The sequence below is a fragment of the Arvicanthis niloticus genome, chromosome 6 (genome assembly GCF_011762505.2).
Source record: "Arvicanthis niloticus isolate mArvNil1 chromosome 6, mArvNil1.pat.X, whole genome shotgun sequence".
Classification (NCBI taxonomy): domain Eukaryota; kingdom Metazoa; phylum Chordata; class Mammalia; order Rodentia; family Muridae; genus Arvicanthis; species Arvicanthis niloticus.
The window spans coordinates 107,253,503-107,278,648 of NC_047663.1; the positions used below are offsets into that span (position 1 = coordinate 107,253,503).

The following is a 25,146-nucleotide window of genomic DNA, read 5'->3' on the forward strand; positions in this document are numbered from 1 at the left end:
TCCACTGACCAGACTTAGGACCTGAATTCTTGGGGACTTCCCTTTGCACCCTGGAGATAGAGTACTTTTTCCCTGTTGTTAAGGGCTAGGTTGCCTGTCCATGAAGCTCAGCAAATTGGGGTGGGAGGAGCCTAGATCCCAGAAAGAAGCTACCCAGAGACATGCCCCACCTCTTCCCAGTCTAGTCTATGACGCTGCTCTCCTCCCTTGGGGCTCTTATGATGCTTCTGCCAAGGGTTCCAGACTCCGGCCTGCTCCTCCTGGGTCCCCAGCACTGAGTTAGGAGTCAAGGAATCTGCTTAGGAAATGAATCTTTCCCTAGGGTGGATCCTGTTGCTCAAGTCCTGACGCCGATAAAGCAGTAACATGCAATGCCACGGTACACTCACCAGAGCAGCTAAAATGATGGCAGTCTGCAGGCTGCCTGCTGAGGGTGTGAAGGGAACAGTCACTGGCTTCCTGCTTTTCCTGGGATTAGTAAGCCCTCAAAGATGCCCAGGTACAAAGAATGCATAAGTGTTTAGGTCTGGGAGGATCCTGGGTTCTGAGAGGCCCCACAGAGTGCAGCAGTGGCAATTCCTGGGTCATTTTAGAAAGACAGCTTTTGGGGAGATAGTAGAGGCTGACTGAGGAGCAGTCACAGATACCTCCCAGCCACAGAACACTCTGAGGGCCAAGTAGGGAGGTCATGGAGAGTTCCTACCTTTGGCTTACACACTGACTGGAGTGCACAGCAGGGTCAGTGAGGATGTGTTCTAGTCTCCAGGAAGAGAGCTGTGGGGAAGCAGGGCCAAGTGTCCCCCAGCAATGTCTCCCAGCAACCTCCACTGCTTATGCTTGGGCTCTGCAGGGCCTTGGTTCACCATCTCTTGCTTCACTTCTGTGAGCTTCTGAGAAGGGCTGTCTCCTTAGAAGCTGGATGCACTAGACATCCATAACTTGTGATGCCTACTGAAGAGAGAGAACAGGGAGGGAAGGGGGAATGGAAACCCAGCTCATGCTGCAGACCCTATTTCTTTCTATATAAACCCCCTTTTCACTGCTTAACTCTGTGGTGGACTACCTATTCGTCCATGCAGCACCTTGTCCAGTCACGTCCTTTAGAGCCTTCAATGAGGACCGGTCATCCAGCCAGGCGCATCCTTTGATGGGAAGTTAGGCCCAGCTTTGGTTGACAGAGCCATCCTATCCCTAGGCCAACCACCAAGCTTGGAGATAAACAGGAAGCCCATGTCTCTGCTGTGCAGTGTGCTGGTCTTTCCTTCCTGAGGTACAGCTAGCTCATACGCCTGGGCCTGCTGCCCCTCGGCCTTGCACTGTTCAAGATGCCCATGCAGGTCTCTGCTGGGACCTGGGTCTTCCCTCTCCTGGAGCTGCAGAGGCCAGAAGTTCAGTGGTGAGGGGTCCAAGGAGAGTCCTGGGAGACGGGGGAGGCTCTGTCCATCCCCTGTCCCTGTTCCTTGTGGGAAGGTAAGACAACTGTGTTCCTTTAACCATCGACCTCAGAGCACTGACAGGGAGGCTAGAAGGTAGTTGAGATACATGGGGAAACTGAGGCACAGTGTGGGGTGAAGAACCTCAGTTTCCTACTGCGGCGATTGCTGCCTTTAGTGTCATTCCAGTCAGCATGGGACTCTCGGTCCAGAGCCTCAGGCCCAGAAATGGGCCTTGCCCATCTGGTCTCCAATCTGTAGGAGCTGTGGGAAACCGAGGGTATATGGGGCATCCTAGTGGCAATGGGTGATAGCTGCCCGAGTAGGGAGTGTCCCTAGCTCCTTCCAAATTGCAATGACAGTAAGCAAGTTCTACCAGTGAAGAGAGGCCTGAAGCAGTAGGCACTTCAGGTGTGGAGAGGAGAGTCTCTGAGCACCTCCCTATACCACAGTTCCTTCTGTAGCTCCAGGGACTGTCAATCAGCGCCTCCTCCCCTTGGGGCCCCTCCTTCTTCTGTCTCGCTGACATGTCCAGTGTCAAGGTGTGACTCCAGCCTGCCCTCTGTATCTGTCTCTGGGATTGAGGGCTGCCTGTGAGTCAGGTCCCAGGATAGGATTTAGGTGCTACTCTGAGGCTCTGAACCAAGGATTTCTTTTCTTAGGTAGGTCTCAGTCTGGTCAGGTTGTGGGAGGGGAAGGCAGAATAGTCAAGGGATGATGCATGCATACCCTCGGGCAACTGCCTAGCAAAACTATCCATACTGGCTTGTGGGTCTCCACAGGTCTCCATATGGCTCTGGTTTGGAGTCCTCCCTCCACACTTGTAAGTTAGGTAGCTTCCCTACACACTGAGCACCACAAGGAGGTTGGACCACAACTGTGCAGCCCTCCAGCCATTGCTGGCATAGCCAGTCTCATGACTGTTTCCTAGACTGTTCTGAATCCCCTGAGGAGAAGAGGGCTCTGCTCCTGAGCTAACCTATCTCACCTCTACTCACCTGGCCAAGTCCCTTTCCTCTCTGAGCCTCAGTTTCCCTTTCAGTATGCAAAAGGATCTGGATCTAGCCAGACCAAGGTTTGCTGATCTTTTTGTAGATGAGGGAAAGGCAGGTGGCTTAGTACAAGAGCTAGGACAGAGAGGGGCAGGCCCAGGCGACATGATACGAGGGTATCTCTAGGGCTGTGGGCATAGTTTACCTGACCTGACTACTGGTGGGATACTCTGGCCCTTGTGGACAGGATAAGCCCTTGGGTGGAAGCAGAGGCCCAACAGAACAAGCCAATGGAGGGCTGACTGTGTAGCTAGTTTGTGTGACTGAAAGAGGAGGTGGGAATGGGGCCTCCACCTATCAGGTATGCATTTAGGACAAGAAAACCCAAGAACAATCTTTAGACCCTGAGACCAACATTTGAATGCCACGAGCCCCTTCAATTATCATGGCTCTATTGAACAAGACTCTCTGGTCCCCCTGGGACAAATCTGGGAAACTGAGCTCTGAGAAGAGAAGTACAGTATCTTAATTGGCTGGAGCCTTGTTCCCAGTACACAGGATGAACATTAGAATAGTCTCCACCCCAGGCCTTGTTGGAGGGAGGGTGATGAGGATGTGAAGCAAGGGTGGGGGCAGCACTTCAACTCATCAGTTCACCAGGAAGCTCCCAGGCTGCCCCACCTCTGTCCCAGACCAAGTTGTCCAGCTGAGTGGGATGGGAGAGAGGCAGGGTGCAGAAAGGAGGTACCCAAGGCATCATCAGGCAGGCCGAGCCAATGCAAGGCTGATACTGCAAGCTCAGCCTTGGGTGGGAAGGTTTGCTCTAGGTGCCCTCGGTTACAGGGCATGTTCTTGGCAGCGGCCCAATCCTTGGTACTTTATCCCTTTCATCCCTTCCTATGGAGTCTGTGTGCCTGGCCGGAATCCTTCACTGCTGGGATCTGAGACCCTAGGGAATTATAGCGCCCTCTTGAAAGACCTTCTCCTTCCCACAGCCTGCTAGGGGATAAGGGAGGTGAGGAGAGGTTAGGAGGACTCTTCCTTCCAGGTCTTAGGCGCAGTCATTCCCTAGCACCTGTGTCAACTGAGCCTGGAGGCTTTCAGCTCCATCTGCACACCTATGGAGCCAGGGTGCTCACTGGCAGCCCGGGCAGCTGCCCTGGAAGGAAAGCCTGGCTGAGAGTCTGAGCTGAGTTTGAGCTGGTGTTTGCCCCAGTCCTGGGCCTTTGGACCCACAGAGTAAGCTATTCTCAGACCATCTGGCCTGTGTTGCCCACCCCTAGCTCGCACCCGAGTGCTCGTCACCAGCATTCCTCCCTGGTCACGGCAGTGGGGCAGGCTTTGCTTTTAGGTACCTGTGTCACACACATTTAGGGAAGGCCCAAGCTCCTGTGTCCCAAAGAAGCAGAAGGCTACTTCTGTCCGCTGCATGAATGTCTTGTGGTCCCACTATCTCTGTGGAAGGGGAAGGTCCTGGTCATACCCTCTGCTTCACTGTTACCAGCTAAGTGCCCCTGAACATGGGTAGGGTCTCTGGCTGCTTCAGGGCTAGACCCTGGGGTCCCAGGGGAACAACAACCCCCTCCTCCACAGTTTGGCCGCCCCCTCCCTTAATGACCCCCTCAGCCCCTTGGCCTCCTGTTTGCTCGCTGACGGAGCCCTGTTATCAGCAGAGAACACACACAGGAAGTCCGGCGGGAAGGGCCCATCCCAATCCTGATTTACACGGGATGGAGCATAAAAAGCCACCCTTCTTCGCCCAGGAGGAGCCTCTGTGCACTAGCAGGCTGCTATGCAGGCCACAAGGAAGGCTTCAGCTGACAGGACAGGCATGCAGACCTCAAGAGGGGCCTTGGCCAGCAGACATTCCCTTGAAGGGCAGGGTGAATTGCATGGATGGCTCATGGAGGCAGAAGAGGAGGCCTTGGCCAGGCCTGGGCAGCATCAGGTATGCAGGATGGCACTGCAGGGTAGAAAGTGGGCGGAGGGAGCCTTGAGTGCCCCAGAACTCAAATAGATGGCTGTGGCATCCATTAGCTGGATGTGGGTCTGCTCCACTGGGAGGCGTGCTGTCCTTGATGTTAGCCATCCCTATCTAGCAGGGGAGAACGTAGGGCCTGTGGCCCAGCACTTGCTCTGGGTAGCTGAGCCTGGGCTCCACCCCTCACCCCTGGATTCCCAGCAGCATAGAACCAACCCCTGAAGGGAAAAGCTGAGAGCAGCTTGGCACCCAACTCACCTCCTGGCCCACTCTTTCCCTCTTTGGAGGATCCCCTGGGTAGCTCAGCCCAGCAGGACTGAGGTGAGGGCTTATGTCCTCCATTCTGCTGGGGTCAAGTAAGTATTTCTAGGGAACGGGGGTGCTGGCCAGGAATCAGCTCCTAGAGTGGGAACCCTGAAGTCATGTTTGTAACCTGGATGAGCCATGCACATCGGGGGCACAGAACAGGGGGCTAGGATGAACCTGTCTCTTGTGGGCTTTAGACTTAGAGACACATCGTGAGGTGCAGTGGGGCTACCTGGGGGGTTTGTCAGTCTGTCTTATCTTCTAGTGAAGCCTCTTGATCTCCCTCTCCCTGTTCAGCTCCAAACCCAGTGGGGCTTCTTGACACCCCCCCCCCCCCCGCCAGTAGCATCTCTGGGAGGTCAGTAGCATCTCTGGGAAGCAAGCCTTCTCTAGACTAGAATCTGGTTAGGCTCAACCTAGGTGAAGGCAGAGGGGACCAGTAAATAGCTAACCCAAGTTGCCTTCTGCCCAACAGACAGGGAGAGGGAATAGCTGGCCAAAGGTTCAAGTGACCACAGCTCCAGAAACCAAAATGGGATAAGGCAAGGGCTGTGCAGGGCGCCTCCTTCTCAGATGCAGCTCTTTAGGACTAAGACTGAGTAACAGATGTCGTGCATGGGCTTAGAGGGCCAGGGGACCCAGGAACCCCATTTACAACAATGGGCACAGGCCCATTTGACAGGAGGATCTCTAGTGCAGGGTGGTAGCCACTGAACAGAAGAGAGGCATTGTTCAGGAACCCTTCCCTTTAGCGTCTGTGCACAAACAAGGTGGGCCAGAGCTCAGAGCTGCTAGGCCTTGTCTGTTAGTATACAGGTTCTGTATACTGTACTCAGCTTCATGAGGGGAGGGGTTTGTTTTGTTTTTGTGTTTTTTTTTTTTTTTTTTTTTTGAGACAGGGTTTCTCTGTGTAGCCCTGGCTGTCCTGGAACTCACTCTGTAGACCAGGCTGGCCTTGAACTCAGAAATCCACTTGCCTCTGCCTCCCAAGGGCTGGGATTAAAGGCATGTGCCACCACTGCCCCGCGGGGGTCATCAGTTCTATTCAGCAGGGTTATTACCTGTCTTTACAGAGCTAGGGGATGGAGGTAGAGATCACATTTGACAGATGATGGGAAAGTGGGGGAGTCAACAGTATAACTAGCTAGGGTACCCTGTGTTTCTGTTGTCAGGGGCTATTTCTGCAAGCAAATCCTGAAGGCCAAATCAAACTGGGACATGATGGGGATACAGAGGGCATATGTAGGTGGAGAGCAGGTTGAAATACCGTAGCTATATGGAAACCTGACTCCAGGTTTCTTCTGAGCCTCTAGATATGAGAGAAGAAAGCAAGGCCCCAATTCACACTCCATTTCTGACCCATAGCCTCTGGCAGCAACAGCAAGGTGTTGGCCATTCCACTTGCCCACAAGAACAGCCACCATCAGTCCCCAGGGGATGACCAGAGGCCGGACCACAGGTGAGTCCCCAGTAAACCTTCTGGACAGCAACCAGGAGCCCTGCCTTGTAGGGAGCATGCACAGGAACATGTGTTAACCAACACATGGCTCGACAAGGCTCAGGCACCCAAAGAGCTGGGACAATGAAAGAAGCAGCAGAGTTGCAGAACTAATTCAGAAATGGAGACTAGGAGAGAGAAAATAAGACCAATCCAGAAGTCTAGGGGTGGAGGGCTGTCAGCTCATAGGAGCACCAGGAGTGGTCCTGAGTTTCCAATAAGGCAGTGACACCAGTGAAAGTGGCCAAGGGGTGTCATACCTTGTAGTCATACCTAGATCTCATCTCTACTCTGCCCAGGGATCTCAGCCTAGTATTGTGGCTGAGTGTGTCATGATGCCTACCTCTTCCATGGCTTCTAATACCATTCAGGAGCAAGTCATCAGTCAGGAGGCTTGAGAGTTAGCCAAGTCCTTGTGGGAACCATTCATGGCTCTCTGACTGCTAGAACCTGTTTAGTTCTACGTCCCCAGCAGCCCCGTGATCCCTTTGCAGGGCTGGGGGCAGTCAGGATGCACGAAGGGGGCTCGCGCGGCAGCACTTAGAGGCTGGATTGCATCTAGAGCACCGGGTCTGGCTTACTGGCCATAACACTCGGGAACTGCTGCTGCAGAGACTCAGTTTTCCCATCCGCGAAATGGGAACGGACAGTTCGGGGAGCCTGTGGGGCGGGGGTAGGGCTCCGGCTGAGCCACCAGGTGGGGCGGGGCCGAAGGCGGGGCGGGACGGGACTCGGGTCTCTCATAGCGCGGCGGCAGCGGCGGCGGCAGTGGCGGCGCGTGCGCGCCCCGGACCGCGCGGTGAGTGTGGAGGTAGCAGGGTGCGGGGGGGGGGGGGGGGGGGGTGGGGGGGGCGAGAGTATGGAGGCAGCCCGGGCGGGGCCGGGGTGACCCGGACTGTCAGGTGCCAAGCTTGGGGGTGGCCACTCACATGACTCTGAGCGATCGCAGGGACCCGAGAGGTGAGCGCGCGGGGCCCGCGGCTGGGCAGCGCATGGACCCCTCGCCCCGGCACAGGTCCTGCAGCCGCCGGGAGAATGAGCCCAGCGGCCTTGAGAAATGGCGACCCCTGCCGGCAGCCGGGGCTCCTCTCCCCTTACCCATTCTATACGACCTCCATCTGGTCACAACACCCCCACTGCATAGCTCAGTCGGTCGTCCTGGGTCGGGGGTGAGGGTTGCCACACCCTGCCCCTACCGCCGTGGAGCCTGGGACAGAGCAGGGCCCAGGCCATGGAGAGGACGCCCCCACCGAATCTGGTTACTGTGCCTTTCTGGTCTCTCCACACCAATCTGTGGACACTGGTGTCCAGACACTTCTGTAGCAAAGTGACCCAGGGCCCTCTCCCTATGTGTCCAAGTCCCTCCTCTGCCGACCCAGCGCCCCTCCCCCACCCCGTACAGGGCTGTTGAGCCGTAGGTGGGGAGGGGAGATAGCTGCTAGGGCCCATGGTGATAACTTGAGGATTCAAGATTACTTGTCAACCTGCAGGCCATACCACAGCCTATGCCTAAAGGGTGCCAGGGGCACACATCAAAGGAAAGGAACTTCCAGTCTCGTGCTGCTCTGGCCTCTTCTGTCCTTGAACAAAACATGACTTTTCAAAAATTGCGTCTCTTGCTTTAAAACACAGTCCCCTTTCTAGACAGCTTATCTCTAGGAAGATTTGTGGGGCAATGACATCTGGAGAGAAACCTTCCAGGCCCCGGGGGCTAGGCACACAAGCACGGTAGACTTCTGACACCCTCCTGAGCATGCCACATTCTGACTTATCTTCCCCGGTACTATTCCTCAGGACCACTTGATTTGTGCTTGGCAGGGTAACTCTCACCCGCTGAAGGTGCCCTCCCCACCACTTCAGGGCTGACTTTTCCCAGCCACCTCAGACAGATTATAGCACAGAGTCCTACTTAGATAGTTCCCTATGGTCTTCTTACCCTACATTACATTTCAATTACTCATCTCAAAGCCCCCTTGCCTTCCTGCTTTACTTCGACAAATAGGTGGCATAGGAAGAGGTTCCCAGCCACTTCCTGCCTGGGACTGTGGCGCAGGGCTGAACGGACGGTGTAGCTCTGAGAAGTGGGAAGGGTCTTGCTCTTTCCTTGAAGAGGGGCTTGGTCAGCAGCAAGAGCTCAGAAACCATTTAATGCCACCACCGTTTACTTCCAGAACTACTGATGGTGACAGGGGCTTCCATACCCTAGTGATGTCTTTAAGAAAACCGAGTCTCAAAGTAAGGGATTAATTAGCTCTGGCTCGCTTACTGGGTTCCTGGCCTCTTCCTTTCAGGGTCTGTAGGGCTGTACAGGGTCTGGGGTAGGTGGGGGTAACTGCCCCTTTAGGAAGTACCTTGAGTCACCACCCCCCCCCCCCCGACTCTATTAAGGGCAGTGAGACAGCTTTGTACAGGTCTGACCCAGCCACTCCAGCATGGTCACAGACCTTAGATCTGGGCTGGGGTTTCTTGCATTCCTCACCAGCCTTCCTGCCTCTTAACACAGCCAGAAGAGGGCTGGAGATGGGCTCCAAAGGCATGTTGTGGGGAGGGTCCATTACGTCCCAGGGGTAAGCACATTAGGGCCACTGCCCTTGCAGCTGGGAGGTGTTTGTACACGAGCTCTAGTCCAAGAGTGGTGCCCTCATGAGATCACTTGCTGTAGATCACTTGCTGGTCAGAATAGTCACACCTCACAATGGCCTTGTCAGGTAGCTGACATCTGTACACTGTGAAATCCATAGTGCCCTGGGGGCTTGACAAGCATTTGACCCCAAGCCCCAAAGGGCCACATAGGATGGCAAGTTTCCTGCTGTATTGGCTTCAGCTCCACCCACAGCATTCTACTGCAGACAAGTGAAAGATACCAGAAAGCCCTCAGTCCCACTCAGGGTAGGCTGGGGAAGGACTGGTTTGGTGCTCACTATAGGCCCCACCCAGAACCTCAGGGGTTTGCCCCTGACCCTAGCATGATTCAGGTTCCTCCTGCCCCAGAAGGCCTAGCTCTCTGTGGTTGACAAGGGACGAGCTTGGCTGCTAGAGATGGGCCAGAGACAGGAGAGAGCTGGCACTGCCTTTGGATGCTATCCCTGGGATAGGGGTGGCCTCAGAACCCAGGAAATGCCCAAGGGTACAGACTCTGCTAGAGGCCTGGACCAGGGGGTTCTATAGGAGATTGACAGGATCCAACCTTTTACCTTAGGCCACAAAAAGAAGGCTACCCCACCTACAGTTGCAGACCATGTGGGGCTCCAGAGAGCTGCTCGTAGCATGGTTTCTAGTCTTGGCAGCAGGTACTACTGAGCATGTCTACAGACCCAGGTGAGCAAGGGCTTGGGCCTTGGGGTACTGGGGTCCCAGAGGCCCTTAGCTCTGCCCACAGCAGGCCCCCACACTTGGGAGAGAAGCTCCATGTTTCTACATACCTGGGCTGGACGAGTCCTGCCTCTAGACCACTAGCTGATCCCACCCCCTGTAGCCGTAGAGTGTGTACTATGGGGGTTTCCGGAGCCTCCGTCTCAGAGACCTTTGTGCAGCGTGTATACCAGCCTTACCTCACCACTTGTGACGGACACAGAACCTGCAGCACTTACCGGTGAGTGCCCACTCCTTATTCCGCCACACCCAAACAGGAATAGTCCCTGGGGCCCAAGCGCCCACCTCACCCTGAGCTGGGGAGCTGAGACCAAAACAGTGAGGCATCCTTGACATCAGGGATCAAGGTGGTACCCAAGGATGCTGTCTGATCACACCCAGCATTGCCCTGAGAGGATGTCACCTCAAAGGGCATATTCCATATGTATAGAAGTTTCTCAGTGTGTCTGCATCCCTTCTAAGTGTTTACTCCTTCCTTCCCAGGAGTGCTGGCTAGAAAGTCCTTGTTCACAGGGACAATGCTTACCTCCCCCAAGTCCTTGTCATCCTGGTCCTATCCTGGAGCCCCATCAGGATCCCCTCCCCCCATAATGGCCCATGTGGACCTTCAGGTGTCCCATCAGGCTAACAGGACAGTCTGAGCAGCACATGGCCTCAGGACACAGCCAAGACAGCAGGTCCTTGTTCTGATGTGGGGAGTTCAGTCTCCTCCCTGCCTTCAAAGTACCTGAAAAAGGCCTAGGTGCATGAGCTCCCTCCCAGGCTCAAAATGCCAGGTTTCAGAGGCTCCTGGACCTCCAAAGTTAGCAGAGTGCTAAAGTCAAGAGAGCAGCTTAAGTACCAGAGAGCAGCCTAGAGTCCAGGGAAGAAAAGCAAGCCAGGCTCCAGCTGGCTTTGAGGTGGCCATTGCAGGAAGGGGCCAGCCCTGCTGTACTCCCTGAGTCTGTGTGTCATAGGCCAAGTCATAGGAAACTTGGTGGATCAAGTGGCACACACAGGCCTGTATGCTGACCCAAATGAGCTAGGGCTTGGGAAGGGAACCTTTGGGCCCTTGGGAGTGATGCTGGCCAGGTGTCCACAAGCATATGATGTAGGCAGGGTGCATCTTTTCTGAGGAAGGCTTGGCTAGGGTCACTCCATGTTGGACCCCTCTGAACTGCCCTTACTCACCACAGAACCATCTACCGGACTGCCTATCGCCGTAGCCCTGGGCTGACTCCCACCAGGCCTCACTATGCCTGCTGCCCTGGTTGGAAGAGGACCAGCGGGCTCCCTGGGGCTTGTGGAGCAGGTGAGGACAGTGTGCACTATGCCTGATGTGAAGGACTCCACTTCCCACTGTGCAGCAGAGTCCCTACTGCCTTCTACCCCTCAAGCAGTGCATTGTTGCTGCAGGGCAACCTTCCCTGGCTCTGCAGGGCTCTGGGGACTCTCCTGAGTAGGTGACAGACAGGCCTCTCCTACCCACAGCAGTATGCCAGCCTCCATGTGGGAATGGAGGGAGTTGCGTCCGCCCAGGCCAATGCCGGTGCCCCGTAGGATGGCAGGGAGATACTTGCCAGACAGGTAAGCACCACTCTTCTTGAGGGGTCTTCTTGGTGCCTTGTATATCCTAGGTCACTGCTGGCTGAAGTGGGCTCTCACCGATAGGTGGATCTGAACAGGGCTCTGTGGCCAGGACCTGCCTTCTATAAACACTGCTAGATTAACACCTTCATTTCTTACAGATGTGGATGAATGCAGTACAGGAGAGGCCAGTTGTCCCCAGCGCTGTGTCAATACTGTGGGAAGTTACTGGTGCCAGTGTTGGGAGGGGCAGAGCCCATCTGCAGATGGGAGGCTCTGCCTGTCTAAGGAGCGGCCCTCCCCGGTGGCCCCAAACCCCACAGCAGGTAAACTTGCCTTTCTGACCTGCTATGACTGAGCCGGGTAGTTGTTGGGTTGTGAGCACTGTTGTGTGGTTGAGCTGAACATGGAAGACAAGGGGCAGCTAGCCCTGGGTGGAGGCCAGCACTACGCTGTGAGGGCTGACTGCAGACATCCTGGACCGGAGGGAGGTTCCTCAACTGGGTGGAAGGGGCCACTTTCCCCTGAAGAGGTTTCTAGAAGGCACTGTGGGGTGTAAGGCATACTTGGGAGCCTCATCTCAGCCAACTGAGTGAAAAGGAGCCCCACCCTGGCTCTGGCAGCCTGGAGACGCCGTGTCTTTGCCGGTGACGGCACATTATTACTTTTGGTACGCGCTGTGACACTTCAAACTCGTACCGTGAGTAATAATGCGCCGTCAGCAGCCCAGCGCCGGGAGCGCGTCGGACCTGGTGAGGACCACTGCGGGCACGCGGGTGGCCAGAGGCTGCTCTGAGCTGTGTGCTTTGGCAGGGCCTGAGACTTACAGCCAGAGGCTTTGTATCTTCAGGCTCTGCTCCCACAGCTGTGGCAGCGGACATAGGCCTTCCAGGCCTGTGTGGGACAGGAAACTCCCCTCCCTGACTAGCACCTGGATCTGCCCCCAGGAGTGGACAGCATGGTGAGAGAGGAGGTGTACAGGCTGCAGGCCCGGGTTGATGTGCTAGAACAGGTGAGGCTTGGTTGGGAGTGGGTCTTGCTGGTGTCCACAGACCCAAGTCTCTGGGGCTGTGGTTCCAAATCATGGGATGGTTGGGAGTTTTATGGAGAAAGGTCACAAGGATGCTGGCTTTCATATTATGCCAGGTAGCACGAATAGGATTCCTCAGGCTGGGAAGAACTTAGCCTGTTATACAAGGACTCTGGCAAGTCTCAAGCCACAGGCCCCAAGACTCTCCTAGCTTGTCTCTGGGGTCCCAGGACCTTGTAGCTATATGGTGGGTCTGTTGTACACCCATGCCTACTAGACCTTGGGGTCCTTCTGCAAGCAGGGCCCTGCTGTACAGCTCAGCAGAAGCCTTACTTATCACACATGCCTTTCCTAGTCTTCCTTACAGTCCCATGGAATAGAGGTCAAAGAGGCCACTGGGCTTTTTGCAACCTTCCTTCCAAACAGAAACTGCAGTTGGTGCTGGCCCCACTGCACAGCCTGGCCTCTCGGTCCACAGAGCATGGGTTACAAGATCCTGGCAGCTTGCTGGCCCACTCCTTCCAGCAGCTGGACCGAATTGATTCACTGAGTGAGCAAGTCTCCTTCTTGGAGGAACAGCTGGGATCCTGTGAGTTCCAGAAGACGCCTCCCCACCCACAGAGATCCCAGGGAACCTACTGGGTGGATAGCAGGGCTGGGTGGATGGAACTACCTCTGGGATGGGCAGACGTGCAAGTTTACACCCTCTTTCCTCTCCTGCCCTAGGCTCTTGCAAAAAAGATCTGTGATAGCATCTCACCGCCCAGGATGGATTGAGCTGTCACCCCTAGATCCCTTCTAGCCATAGTTCTGGTGCTGTTTGTCTGGTAGTGCTTGTGAGCAGAAGGCCCTGCTTGTTTGCCCCTTTCTTTTTCTTTCTTCCTTCCTTCCTTTCTTTCTTTTTTTTTTGGGGGGGGGGGACAGGGTTTCTCTGTATAGCCTTGGCTGTCCTGGAACTCACTCGGTAGTCCAGTTGCCCCTCTTTCTTAAGAGGTTCCCAGGACTAGGGCATGGGGAGTGGGGTCTTGTGACTCTTCAGTGGGGCTTCCAGGAAAGGTATGAGAGCTCCCTGTCTAAGAGGTAAGGTGGAGACTGTCTCCATCTTTGTCATAATAAAGCTGGGACTTGAGCTGCTGTCAATGGCTGAATTGGGACTGCACAGACACTGTCGGACACTCCTGTCTTGTAGGCTTCAGGTAAAGTGAAGGGCCTTTCTGCAAAAAGGAGCTGCAGTAGGCAGTCCTGAGGCCCCAGTTTTCCCTTGGTGATCTGCTGGTTCCCTACACAGCCAGAGGCTAAACGGCGGTTCTTCAGCCTATGCTCTCATGGGCAAGCCCATGTCTGCATGCCCTTCAGGTCCATGGACCCCACAGTAAAGCAATACTGGCTGATCACAGCTCACCTGCAGGCAATTTGTGGGGAGGAGGGAACTTACACTGAAGCCCCAGAGATGGGCAGCCATCTTTACTGCCTTTTATCCTTGGATGAGGGCCTGGGGAAGAACTCTTACCCACCCTCTGAAAGAGACCTCTGGTCTCCAGGCACTTCTGAGAGTTCATTTATAAAAAAAAAAAAAAAAAAAGAACCAAGTACAGCAGTGATTTGTGACTGAGGCCGTCGGACGGTGGGGGTGGCAGGCTCTGTCCTTTGGTGCTATGTGAACCAGGCTTCCTTGACACTGGGAGACCGAGTTCCTCCTCCTCCTGATGGCCTGATGCAGGCCACTGCCTGGTTTCTGTACGTTTGTTCTGCATGATGGGATGGGCCTTAGGTAACGTGTTGCCTGCTCCTAGGTGCCTTGTGGTCTTGTGGTCAGCCCACCTGCTGGATGGCCACCCCTGGATTCTGGAGGCATAGGCTTGAGGTGGGAAGTTACGTAGGGTCCTGGGTATAAGGCCTGTGCCAGAAAGGGCTTCCTGTTTCCAGGCCCCGGTGAGAGCCGGGCCAGCAGGGGAGCAGGGTACGGTGGTGTCTGCTAAGTGGAAGGCTGTGGCTCTGTCCATCCTTCAGCCTCTGCTTCCCACTTGTCTCCCCCAGCTCCCCTACCCCTGTAGCCTGGGCTACTGGGCTGGCAAGACCCCAGGCTCCTTAATGGCAGAGTTCTCTTGGGGAATCTCAGAAATTTGTCGAAAGGTGGCCCTCATAGACTGGTAGCAAGTGTCCACAAGCTTGGTGACATCAGCATCTGTAAGGCCACTGGTAGGGACAGCATCCAGCACTTGTACCCTGATTGTTCCTGGGAAGGAAGCAGTGGATGTCAGGGGCTTAGAGGCCCCTCACCCTACTCACCTGGCTCCCTGCTGCCCACCCTCTCCTTACCAGAGCTTGGCCATCTTCAACCCCTAGGCAAGGTACACATGTTTGAGATTGAGGCAACATGTGTGCCCAGGCAGCTTTAGCAACTCGACCTCCATGAAGCTACTCGCTACGACTCAGGGTTTCCCTGCCCCCAAAACTACACTCAGTGACCCCTAGTCATACCCCAGCACACTTGCTCATCTGTCCTTGGTGCTGGGCACTTGGGGTCAGATGCTGGAGACAAAGTCTGGCTCGTCCCACTGCCCTTAAACCTCTGACTCTACCCTGACTCCCACATGCATCACCTACATGCCAACTCGGTACCTGCGTGGAAGAGGCAGAGGCTGCAGTTGTGATCTGCCCCATGTAGGGGAGCCTAGACAGCTTACAATTCCCACCCCTCACCAGCAGGGGCCGCTAGAGGTCCCCATTTCTGTTGTACAGCCTGGACCAGCCGTGCTCACAAGAACTCTACCCTGTTTAGAACCTGTTTTTCAACCTGAAAAAACAGAAACACCCATTTAGAAAGAGCAATGAGATGATGCAATGGCTGTTCCAGATTCATTCATTCATTCACTACCCGGAAGTGGGGACTCTGCTAGTAGGGGCCCAATTAGAAATGAATTAGAAAGGACCCATGAGGGGGTTGGGAGAATACTTGTCTAGCATGTGTGAAACCCAGCACCACATAAACTAGGCATGGCAGTACAAACCTATTGTCAATCCTAGCACTGGGAAGCAGGAGTGTCAGGGTCATCCTCTGCTACATAAGGAGTCAGCCTGGGGTACATACCACCCTGACTCAGAAGTAAATAACAGAGAACATGGCAGGCTCTTGAGCTCCTGTGTGCTCGATGGCTCACTCACCTGAGGTGAAGAGCTTCGTCTTGACATTGTAGAAGGAAGAAAAAGAGGAGTACACCACAGGGATGATGGGCACCTGCGGGCAGGGGTGCATGCTGAAGGTCAACAGTACAAGTGCTACTGCTAGGTAGCCTTGTGCCTCACCTCCATCCAGTTTGGCCTGGAGTTCCACAGACTCATCCTGTTCCCCATACCACCTCCTCCAGGAAGCCCCCTGGGCCAAGTACTTGTCATGCCCCCCACCCAGGTCGTAAAATATCCTAGAAATCGAAGGGTGGGGTTTCAGTCAGCACTGGGGAGGTGGAGGATGGACCCTCCTCTGCCCTCCCACCCCATCTCTCACTCATTCCCAGGAAACTAGAGAAGAGGAGCTGGAGCCTCTCGGTATTCCTGGAAGGCCCCAGGGTCAATTCCAGTGGTGGCAGGTAGTACTGGGGGTAATAATTAACCCTGGGTGCCAGAGCCTGGGCAAGAAGGTAGGTAGGCTGTACCCTAGCCAGGCCCTGGGGGAGGGGCAGGAAACGATAGGTCTGGATTCTGCCCTCTCCACAGCCCCTAGTTTCTCTCTTTCCCCAGGGTTTACCAATACCTCAAGACCAAGGAAGACCATGACTTCAATCCCAGGCCCAAGGACCACCTGGTCACTAGATCAGAGGTCATAGTGCAGTCTCCCTGGAACCGATGGGAACCTCAGGGATATGGTACATGCCACCTTGTATAGGCTTGGGCACCAGGAACCCAGGAGACTGGCTGCCACAGGGTTGATGGGGCTGAGGCTTGCCAGGCAGCAATCAGTAAAGCAGGATAAAACTCCTTCCCCTGTCTGCCCAGTGGTGGCTTTCCCCACACAGCAGGGACAAGGGCCACGGCAGACGGTCAGAGGTACTTCTGATACACACTACCTTCCCCTGCCGCAGGTTAAGAGGCAAGGGAAGAACAAGGTCCAGGACAGAGGTCCTGTATGCTGCTCAGAACTGGGTTGGCTGCTAGCCTATGCCTGCTCCTCAGCCTCACTATGGTCAAAACCCAGGGCCTGGGGCATCAGGGGGATTTCTAGGCATGTCTGTCTTAATATGCTGAGTAAACTGGCTGCCCATCTCCACTTTTCATAAACCCCTAAGTGATGAAGGCTACCTACCTGGGCAGCTAGGGTGTGGTGAGACTGGCATTCGAGCTTAGAGCTGCCAATGGTCACCAACCTGTCCAAGTAGTATGGGCTGAGTTTGTGGGGAGGCCCTTTTCTAATAAGGTGGAAGGGGTCCCTGAAGGTCAGCAGTCCCCATTCTAGCTAGGATTTCATCCTCAACCCTAAAGCACCCTGACCCATGTCCCAGCCTCCCATCCCAGGAGGGCAGAGCCTGGCCTACCTGGGCCTGGATGGCCAAGTAGAAGGCACCTTTTTTAAAGGGCAACAGGTCCCCATTGTCGTTGCGTGTGCCCTCTGGGTAGATCCACACTTTGAGCTGCCAGTAGAAAGGAAAAAACTGCCTAGGCTGCCCACACCCTGTGTAACCACCCCCCAAAGCCATGCTGCTCCCTAGGCTGCCCACACCCTGTGTAACCACCCCCGAAGCCATGCTGCTCCTGTACTAGGCTATCCTGCCATACTGTGCCTACACTCACGTTCTCCCTGACCATGAGGTCGCCCAGGTCGGCCATCATGGTCATGGCAGTTCTGGCTTGCTGGCGGTTGATGAAGTAGACACCCCCGAGGTACATGATGAGGCCCACAGGCCCTGTGAACATGAGCTCACGCTTGGCGATCTGCACACAGCGCTTAGGGACCACTTCCATGAGACCTATGTGGAAGAGAGAGGGACAGAGAAAGTGAGGGTGGGAGAAAGAGTAAGAAATGGAGACAGGAGAGAGACATAGGAGACAGACAATGAAAGAGGATTGGAGCATAGGAGAAATACACAGAGAGGGAGAGGGAGACAGAGATAACGAGAGACAGACAAATGGATAAGCAGGCAAGGGAGAGATAGAGGAAGCAGAGACCAGAGACAAGAGAGACTGACCTAGGAATGGGTACAGAGAGAGAGAGAGGAGAGAGAGAAGTTGGGGGAGGACAGAGAGGTGGAGAGGCAGAGACCAGAGATGGAGATTGAGAGATACAAGAGAGAGAGAAGAGGAGACAGAGAGCGAGAGAGAGAGAGAGAGAGAGAGAGAGAGAGAGAGAAGGTAGGATGGAAGAAAGAGATAGAGTCACAGACAAAATGGAGAGAGAAGTAGGGTTTGGGGAGAGGGAGAAGAGAGAACAGCTTCAGAGCCCAGTTTGGCACTCCCTCGGGGAGAAGGGGCCCACCCCTGCCTCTGGCCTGGTCTTTTCTCTTGGGGAATAGCCAAAGTGGTGCAGTCCTGTGCCTCATGTCTGGCACAGCCTGTTGCTCTTATCGCCCAGCTTGATGGAGGTCTTCTTCTGCGCCAGCCCCAGCCAGAGGCCCCAACCCACCAGGGCCCAGGCTGAAAAAGATGACCATCTCTGTGCCCAAGCCTTGGTGGTAGCCTACCCATCATGTCCAGGATGCTCTGGTGATTAGAAATGATGACACAGGGACCATCCACCTCCAGTTTCTTCTGACCGCTGACCTCAAAGCGAAGGCCATACATGTACTTGAAGGACCGAACAAACCAGCTGATGATGCTGAGGGCAGAGATATCAATAACCAAAACGAGCTCCTTTAACGAAGGGAGGGCAAGATGGGGAGAAGGTACGGCAGGCGGCACAGGACAGGATACTTGGGCATAAGAGTCCTGGGGGTAAATCAGCTCTGCTCCCTACCCCCAAGGGCACCTGACTTGTTCTCTACTCAGCCCCAGTCATTGAAAAGAGACTGTTGTAGGCATCGACTATAGGGCACAGATAGCCTGTCTCCTGCTTTGACTGACAGAGCAGGGGAGGTAGACCCCAACACACTTCATTCTACGTGTACATTGGCATACCCCATTCCTGGGACCCTGACAATTCTGAGGGAAAGGGCCCCTCACAGGTTATAGCTACCACTAGACAATGCAGCAGATTCACACTGGTTCTTCACAGCTACTTTTAAAAAATATGGTAAAATCCACATGCCATTAAAAAAAATCCATTTTAACCACTTTTATGCACTCAGTTTAGTATGTGAAGGCCCCAGTGTTGGACTGCTACAGCCACTGTCTGTCCACAGAACTTTCTCTTTCCAAACTAATACGATGTCCTGATAATCCCTTACCCCACCTGTCCCAGTCCCAGGAAACACTTGCTGCTCTGTGTCCCCATACAAGTGGCTTCCTGCAAGCCTTGCCCCATCAAGAACCCAGCAGTAGAGGAGCAACTCTCAGTGATGAAGAAACTGAATCTTGAAGAGGAAAAATGCTAATCCAGATGATGACACTAGCCATTGCTTCCCTAGGCCTGAAACCTGGGACCTCTCCTCAGGCCTGCCCGCCTCAGCTAGTTCTCTGGCCATCTCATCTTTGGATCAGACCTTGCCATTACTACAAGGACAGGTAGACAGATCCTAAACCCTCATGAGAGAGTGGTCACTGCTTGAGATCTTCCCCCGACCCTCCAGTTCCTCATTTTTAAGTCACAGCTGCTGGGACCCCTGGGAAGCTCCAAAGGGACAGAGAAGACAACTTAAAGGAGACAGAGAACTGTCCAGTCTCATCAGCTGTCAAAAGGCATAGGCAGAGGCAGGAAAGGATCCTGGCCCTTTACTCAGATGCACACTAGAAAGACTTAACAGGGCTGGAACACAGTCCCTTGCTCCCTCTCTGGGTTAGAGCCAGATGCATCTGGAAGGCAGAGGTTGGTGGCTAGCTAGATTCCCAGGAATTCCCTCTAAGGCAGCACCACAAAGATGTGGATAATCAGGATTTCAATTGGGGGAATTTGGAAATACCTGCACCACGAGGCAGAGGAAATGCACAGGGGTCATAACTGACTCGCTGAAAAGAACACATCATTTACTGGAGGGTGTGTATATGTTGGGGGTGGAACCCAAAGCCTCTGGTGACACCCAAACTCAGGGTGAGGGCTGAGCATCCCTCAGGCTGCACCTGAAGTGCTCTAAGATCCCAAACTTTCTAGACACGGTGTCACAAGAAAGCTCCACATCTGAGCTCACGTGAGGAACCAGTCAAAGGCAGACACACTGTAAGTGCTCTAGGGAGCTCCCTCTGGGTGTATGTACTCAGCACATTTGACACATTAAAAAGGAGGTCAAGTCCAAGACACCTCATTAGAAATGTATAAATCCTCTTTCAAACCCCAAATCATACAAAATCTAGCACGTTCTCCGCACCCCATCCCAACCCACTTTAAAAAATTTAAGACAGGGTCTCACATAGCCTAATTTTACTAAGTAGCCAAGGGTGACCTTGAACTCTTGCCCCTCCTGCCTCTACAGTGCTAATGCTGGTCTTACAGGAATGCACACTACACCCTGGCTTTATGCAATGGCAACTTCATGCAAGTAGCTGACCTATCTTCTCCATGAGTATCTCGGATAAGGAAGTCAGTCAACCTGTAGTTGTCAGTAGGAACACATATTCCCATGTCTTGCTACAAAGGGAAGTTCTCAGCCACATCTAGACTGTGCCTGCTGCCAGTGGCATGTACATGTATGTGCCCTCTTTCTGTCTGTCCATCTCTCTAGTACTGGAGGTGGGTTAGGGTGATGGGACCCAATGCTTCATGCATACTAAGCAAGCACTCTACCACTGAGGTACATCCCTCAACATCCCCAGTTTTAGAGACAAAACACAGATAACATTTATCATCATGGGGGCTGGGAGAGTGGCTCAGTGATAGAAAACTGGATCAGACTTCATAAGGCCATGGTTCCATCCATCAATTAATCAAAAAATGAGTTTTTCCCCAGACAAAGGTACCAGCTAAGCTCTACAGAGGTTATGTAGCTGACAGACACCAGAAGTCTAAGTAGGAATCTTCATTCTAACAGGGGAGACACCATCATGTACCATGCCTAGGACTGCAGGCCTATCATTGAGCTCTGCTCAGACACAGCTGCTAGATAGGTCCTTATACCCACTCTATAAAAGCTGCACAAGTTCAGGTCAGCAAGGTTAGTGACCTGTCCCCAGGAATGAGGAAGCCATGTGGACCCAAGTCCACCTCCTAACAGTGCTTCCAGCCAGGTGAGGTGTATGTTCAGAGGGCACCCTGGGGCAGGACCATGGTTTCCCATACTGCCAACTAACTTTGTTGGGTTCCAGCAGTCAATCCTCTGTCCTGTTTGCCTGTTTTGTTGGCTTGGCAGCCTGGCCACACCCAGCAAGTGACTCCCCTAAAGGAATGTGTCATTCCTAGTATGACAGCCTGAGCTGCCAACCCAGTCTAGTCCTATCCTTAACCTATCCATAACTGTCCTATCCTTTCCCCTAAAGGATCTGGGTCCCAAGCCCTGCACCTAGGATGAAATGCCATGTGCTCTAGTCCCTGCTCCATGTTGGGACTTGCTGCCTCTCTAGTGTACCCCAGTAGGGGCAGAGTCAAAACCATTGGAAACCCAAGAGCCTGGGGATAACGAGTGCCCAGCCTGTTGCTCTGGAAGCATGGCTTCCAGCTGTAAGGCAGTGCCCCCTGCTCCCCGGACGACTCCTGCGCTCCTGCTTTGGACCAGACAGTCTGTAATTCAGTCTGGATCAATACTTTCCATCTGTGACCTGACCTCCATGTTTCTGTTACCACTTGTGCAAGGGGAAGAATGCAGAGAGCCATCTTGCATGGGGCTGTCTGATGTTGTAACTCCACGATGTGGGCCTGTACCAACAGTAGTCTACTGATTGGGACACGGGCAGATCTAGAACAAGAGTAATTCCAGGAGAGGGGGCTCTAACCAGATTGGGTTCCTCCCATATCTGTCCCAGGCAGCTATACCACAGGTTTGGTTGTTCTCATGGAAGGTCACTGGTTGACCCTTGCCCTGACTTCTGGCCTTGAGTTTGGTAGGTGGAGACTTGCTAGATAAAAATGGGAATTTCAGCCGGGCGGTGGTGGCACACACCTTTAATCCCAGCACTTGGGAGGCAGAGGCAGGCGGATTTCTGAGTTCGAGGCCAGCCTGGTCTACAGAGTGAGTTCCAGGACAGCCAGGACTACACAGAGAAACCCTGTTTTGAAACAACAAAAAAAAAACCCAAAAAAAACAACAACAACAAAAAAAAAAAAAAAAAAAAAGGGAGTTTCATGGGCCAACCAGGGCTACCTTGCTGGAGAATGGTAGGTAGGGGAGCCACTGGGGGGTCTGGCTTAGGGGGTGGGAGATCCTACTAGGGTCACTTGGCAGAACAGTTTTCTGACAAGTGTTCAGGACTGAAGAATATGATAAGGGTAGGAGATTGGGGCTAGAATAGGGCTTCTAGCCTGGGCAGACACCCAAGAGAATGAAGGTAGTAGGTGCCAGGGGTCAAGAGGGAGAACACAGAGAAGGGAGGAATAGGGACTGACCCATTACCTAAAGGCAGCCAGAGCTAGGCTTCATTGTTCTCAAAAGGTCATGATGCCACCACCATTGAATCAGCACCACCATTGAATCAGGAGAGGAAGGGGCTCTTCATGTTAGCAATGTTCTATATAATTCTGTTTCTGCTAACCTGCAAGTGGCCAGGGCTTTCAAGGATGATGCTGACACTTATGGCCTATGCCAGACCTAGGCAGCAGAGAAGGGGTGTGGTCAGGGCTCAAAGCTAAAGTTCAGCTTATACACTAAGACTAGTTCCTGCAAGTGCTAGGTATCCATTGTCTCCCCGACCTCAACCCTCACCCTCCACAGATGCTTGGATAAAATATAATATAGTGACAGGCTGTATCACTAGAGCTCTGGGTTGGGAAGAGAGGCCTGTTCTTGTTTTACTGGGGTCATGGTTCGTTCCCCCCTCTGTGTGTGTCTCTGTGTGCGTTTTATGGCTAATTTGTTCTTGTTAAGGTAACCCAACTTTGCAGCTGAGCAGAATTCTATATAGCCTCCCTGGGCTTTACTATCCCCTTGTCAAGTGGTATAACCAAGGCCTCTGCCTCCTGTTGCCCAACTCTGGTCTGAACACAGGGAAGGGCTCCACATGGATAGCCCTTCCTTGGCCTCAGCCCTAAGCTATGTCTGAATAGTCATACTTGGTCTCTGTGTTCCTAGCATCTCAGAACTCTAAACCAAATGACAAAGGCTTCCTCTAGAAACCAGGTGCAGACCAGGGCTGCCCCTCCAGGAGCTTGGGATCTGGCTTACAGCTCTATAGTGCCTTAAAATTAATAGCAACACTCGAGAGGTATTGGCAAGTGGATCTCTGAGTTTGAGGCCAGCCTGGTCTACAGAGTGAACTCTAGGACAGCCAGGGCTACATGGGGTTTTTCTAAACCCTGTCTAGAAAAACAAACAAAACCAAAACAATAAGATTATGACCACAGCCCTTAGTGCAGCAGTTCTCAACCTGTGGGTCTCGACCCCTTTGGGAGTCAAATGACCCTTTCATAGGGGTAGAATATCAGATAACTTGCATGTCAGATATTTACGATGCATAACTGTAGCAAAATTGCAGTTATGAAATAGCGATGAAAATAATTTTATGGTTGGGGGAGGGTCACCACAGTATGAGTGTATATTAAAAGGTCATACAGCATTAGGTTGAGACTCTCGGCCTTAGAGCAACTGTATGCAGTACCCATGGGCAGCGTCACCACAGCTGAGCCGGCACTGAGGGATGGCAACAGAATTTAGAATAGACTTGCCTTCTGGGGTTCAATTCCCAGAGCTCCCTGTCCTGGCTGGGGAGCTTAGGCTTTTATATCCTTTCCTCCAAACTCGCCCAGCCCCTAAGCCTTACTGTCAAATTGCTTTTCTGAACCTCACTCCCATCTGTTGCCCAGGCAGAGTAGCATCTGCAACCCAAACTTGGCTGGCCTTGCCCAGGGAAGCCCAAGATGGGGATGGGTCCATATGTGGACTGAGCAAGCCTCCACCTCCTAGACACCCAGTCTCTTTCTCTCCCACTCACTGCTCTTCAAGATCATCCCTGGAGGATGTCATGCTCTCAGTGCTCCAAGGGCCCTGCGGTGCCTATCTCAACTCATCGCCTTAGGAGGAGTTAAGACAGGGACCCTAAGACAGGGTGGGGAGCAGGCTGAAAAGTGCAAAGCCAGGGTACCCCTGTCTTCTCTGTAGGGGTCTCCCTTGCCTGCCTGCCTGCTCCTGAAGTCTGCTCCCAGGGACACTGGATGGAGGTGATAGGTCCCTATAAGCACCTGAGAAATGAGAACTGGGACCCACAAAATATGTCTGGTCAGGGCAGCATCCTAACCCCAAAGACTACCAGATACAGCAGAGTCAGGAAACCATCATTCACGGTCCCTGTAACTACCGCAGGGGAGGTGGGGCTTCAGGGGCCACAAGGTCCAAAACACCCAGCCAAGGCCAAGGCCAGGACATTGCAAAACCCACCGGCTCAACAGTCCAAACGGGGCAGAGAGAAATGTAGCAACAGTCTCCTGGGAGTGTGGACAAGGAGAAAGGACAGGAGGCCTTTTCTCTCGGGCAGCCTCCATTACAGGACAACGTAGCCTGATCCCCCTACCTGTACCTTCTGCTTGTCCACTAAGTTTCCCTGCTCTGGGAGGATTCTGGCCACAGCCTCCTTCCTTCTTTTGCTAACAAGCCAGGCCCAAAGACAGCTCAATCCCCACCCCCAGAAGAGGAAGTTAATGACAAGGAGAACCTGTGGCCACACCTGGGCACAGGTATCTTCTAACCGGCGGAGAGGTGGGCACACGGACTGGAAGCCTGGCTAGGCCTCGGTTTCCCTGCTGGTGAAAGCGGGATCGGGCCTGTCTCACCTTCGCTCGGCCCCCTTCCTCTCCCAAAGCTAGCGGCGCGCACAAACCCGACACTCCACACTGCGCGCAGGGGGCGCCGGCGGGCCAAGCCCTACAGCAGTACACGCTGTGACCCGCGCTCCTGGGGACCCGGGACGGGAAGCCGCGTCGTCCGAGGCTCCGGACCGTGGGGACAGCGGGGCGGGCGGGGCAGGAAGGAAAGAACGCGAGGAGCTCAGAAGTTAGGGAAGCGGAAGCGCGCGCCCATCCCGGTGTCCGGCCCCCTTGCCTCATGTTATCCACGGTGCGGCCGCCGTGGCGCAGCAGGCAGACGATCGAGGCCGCGGCGGAGAAGGACACGCAGAGCACGCAGTAGAAACCGACCTTGGCGTAGAACCTGGCTGTGCGGCTCAGCTGCACAAGCAGCAACAGCAGCAGCAGCGCCGCGGTCAGCCATGGCCACGGGTCCATGGCGGCCGCACCCCAGCCCCGACGGCGCCGCCGTCCGCCGCCCGCGCCCCTTTTGAGGAGCGCCGAGGGTAGAGGGCGGGCCAGGGTGGAAACCCAGAGCTAGGTGCGGCCGTCCCGCCCCGTTCCCGCCCCGCCCCTCCGGGCCTGGCCCTGCCGGGGGGCACCGCGCCCCGCTCCGCCCCGCCGCGTCCTGGTCGCGGACCCCGCCTCCCGCGGCCCTCCGGGTGTTGCCCTCTCCGCCCCGCTCCGCCCTGCCACCCTGCCCCTTGCGGCAGGACATTGAGGTTCCCTCACTCGTCCCGCGGCTCCCATCTCTGAGCAGCCGGGTGGCCTGGGCTCTGGCGTTGCCTCCCACGCCCCTGCACCGTGGCCCACGGCCACAAGTCCCCAGCCGGGCACCACTGCTCCCCAGGGGCGTGCAACCGGCCTAAGACGTGTCCATTATGCCAGTCTTGTCATCACACAAAGGACCATTGACCGGCTACTGAGTGACCTGGCGCTGCTGAGTGACCTGGCTAAGACCACC

The 25,146-nt window shown here is 54.4% G+C and overlaps 2 protein-coding genes across 11 annotated transcripts; one reads left to right on the forward strand and one right to left on the reverse strand.

The window, feature by feature from the left end:
- The first annotated feature begins 1,316 nt into the window (after positions 1-1,316).
- Egfl7 (EGF like domain multiple 7) lies at positions 1,317-13,763 on the forward strand. Of its 10 annotated transcripts, XM_034506552.2 has the most exons (10): positions 4,189-4,373; positions 6,078-6,171; positions 9,410-9,528; positions 9,686-9,802; positions 10,758-10,873; positions 11,053-11,148; positions 11,310-11,474; positions 12,096-12,160; positions 12,605-12,767; positions 12,905-13,763. In XM_034506552.2, exons 3-10 carry the CDS (start codon positions 9,449-9,451, stop codon positions 12,925-12,927), a joined length of 825 nt encoding a protein of 274 aa, XP_034362443.1. In that variant the 5' UTR covers positions 4,189-4,373; positions 6,078-6,171; positions 9,410-9,448; the 3' UTR covers positions 12,928-13,763. The 10 variants fall into 10 exon arrangements, with proteins under 10 accessions (XP_076793770.1, XP_034362443.1, XP_034362446.1 ...); XM_076937655.1 differs by lacking the exon at positions 4,189-4,373 and adding an exon at positions 1,317-1,470 and having other exon boundaries at positions 9,410-9,802; XM_034506555.2 differs by having other exon boundaries at positions 9,410-9,802.
- Agpat2 (1-acylglycerol-3-phosphate O-acyltransferase 2) lies at positions 13,628-24,680 on the reverse strand. The gene is made up of 6 exons (XM_034506558.3): positions 24,439-24,680; positions 17,851-17,984; positions 16,964-17,139; positions 16,708-16,803; positions 15,344-15,416; positions 13,628-14,414 (listed from the first exon to the last, which is right to left on the reverse strand). Exons 1-6 carry the CDS (start codon positions 24,618-24,620, stop codon positions 14,239-14,241), a joined length of 837 nt encoding a protein of 278 aa, XP_034362449.1. The 5' UTR covers positions 24,621-24,680; the 3' UTR covers positions 13,628-14,238.
- Between the last annotated feature and the right edge of the window lie 466 nt (positions 24,681-25,146).

Bases quoted from the DNA above. Each gene is read 5' to 3' on its own strand.
- Egfl7 (XM_076937655.1), top strand. From the start codon at position 9,513: ATGTCTACAGACCCAGGTGAGCAAGGGCTTGGGCCTTGGGGTACTGGG. The intron at 10,874-11,052 runs GTGAGGACAGTG...TCCTACCCACAG, and splicing joins CCCTGGGGCTTGTGGAGCAG to CAGTATGCCAGCCTCCATGT. The intron at 11,475-12,095 runs GTAAACTTGCCT...ATCTGCCCCCAG, and splicing joins GGCCCCAAACCCCACAGCAG to GAGTGGACAGCATGGTGAGA.
- Agpat2 (XM_034506558.3), bottom strand. From the start codon at position 24,620: ATGGACCCGTGGCCATGGCTGACCGCGGCGCTGCTGCTGCTGTTGCTG. The intron at 17,140-17,850 runs GTAGGCTACCAC...TCTTCCACATAG, and splicing joins GAGCATCCTGGACATGATGG to GTCTCATGGAAGTGGTCCCT. The intron at 16,804-16,963 runs GTGAGTGTAGGC...TTCTACTGGCAG, and splicing joins ACCTCATGGTCAGGGAGAAC to CTCAAAGTGTGGATCTACCC.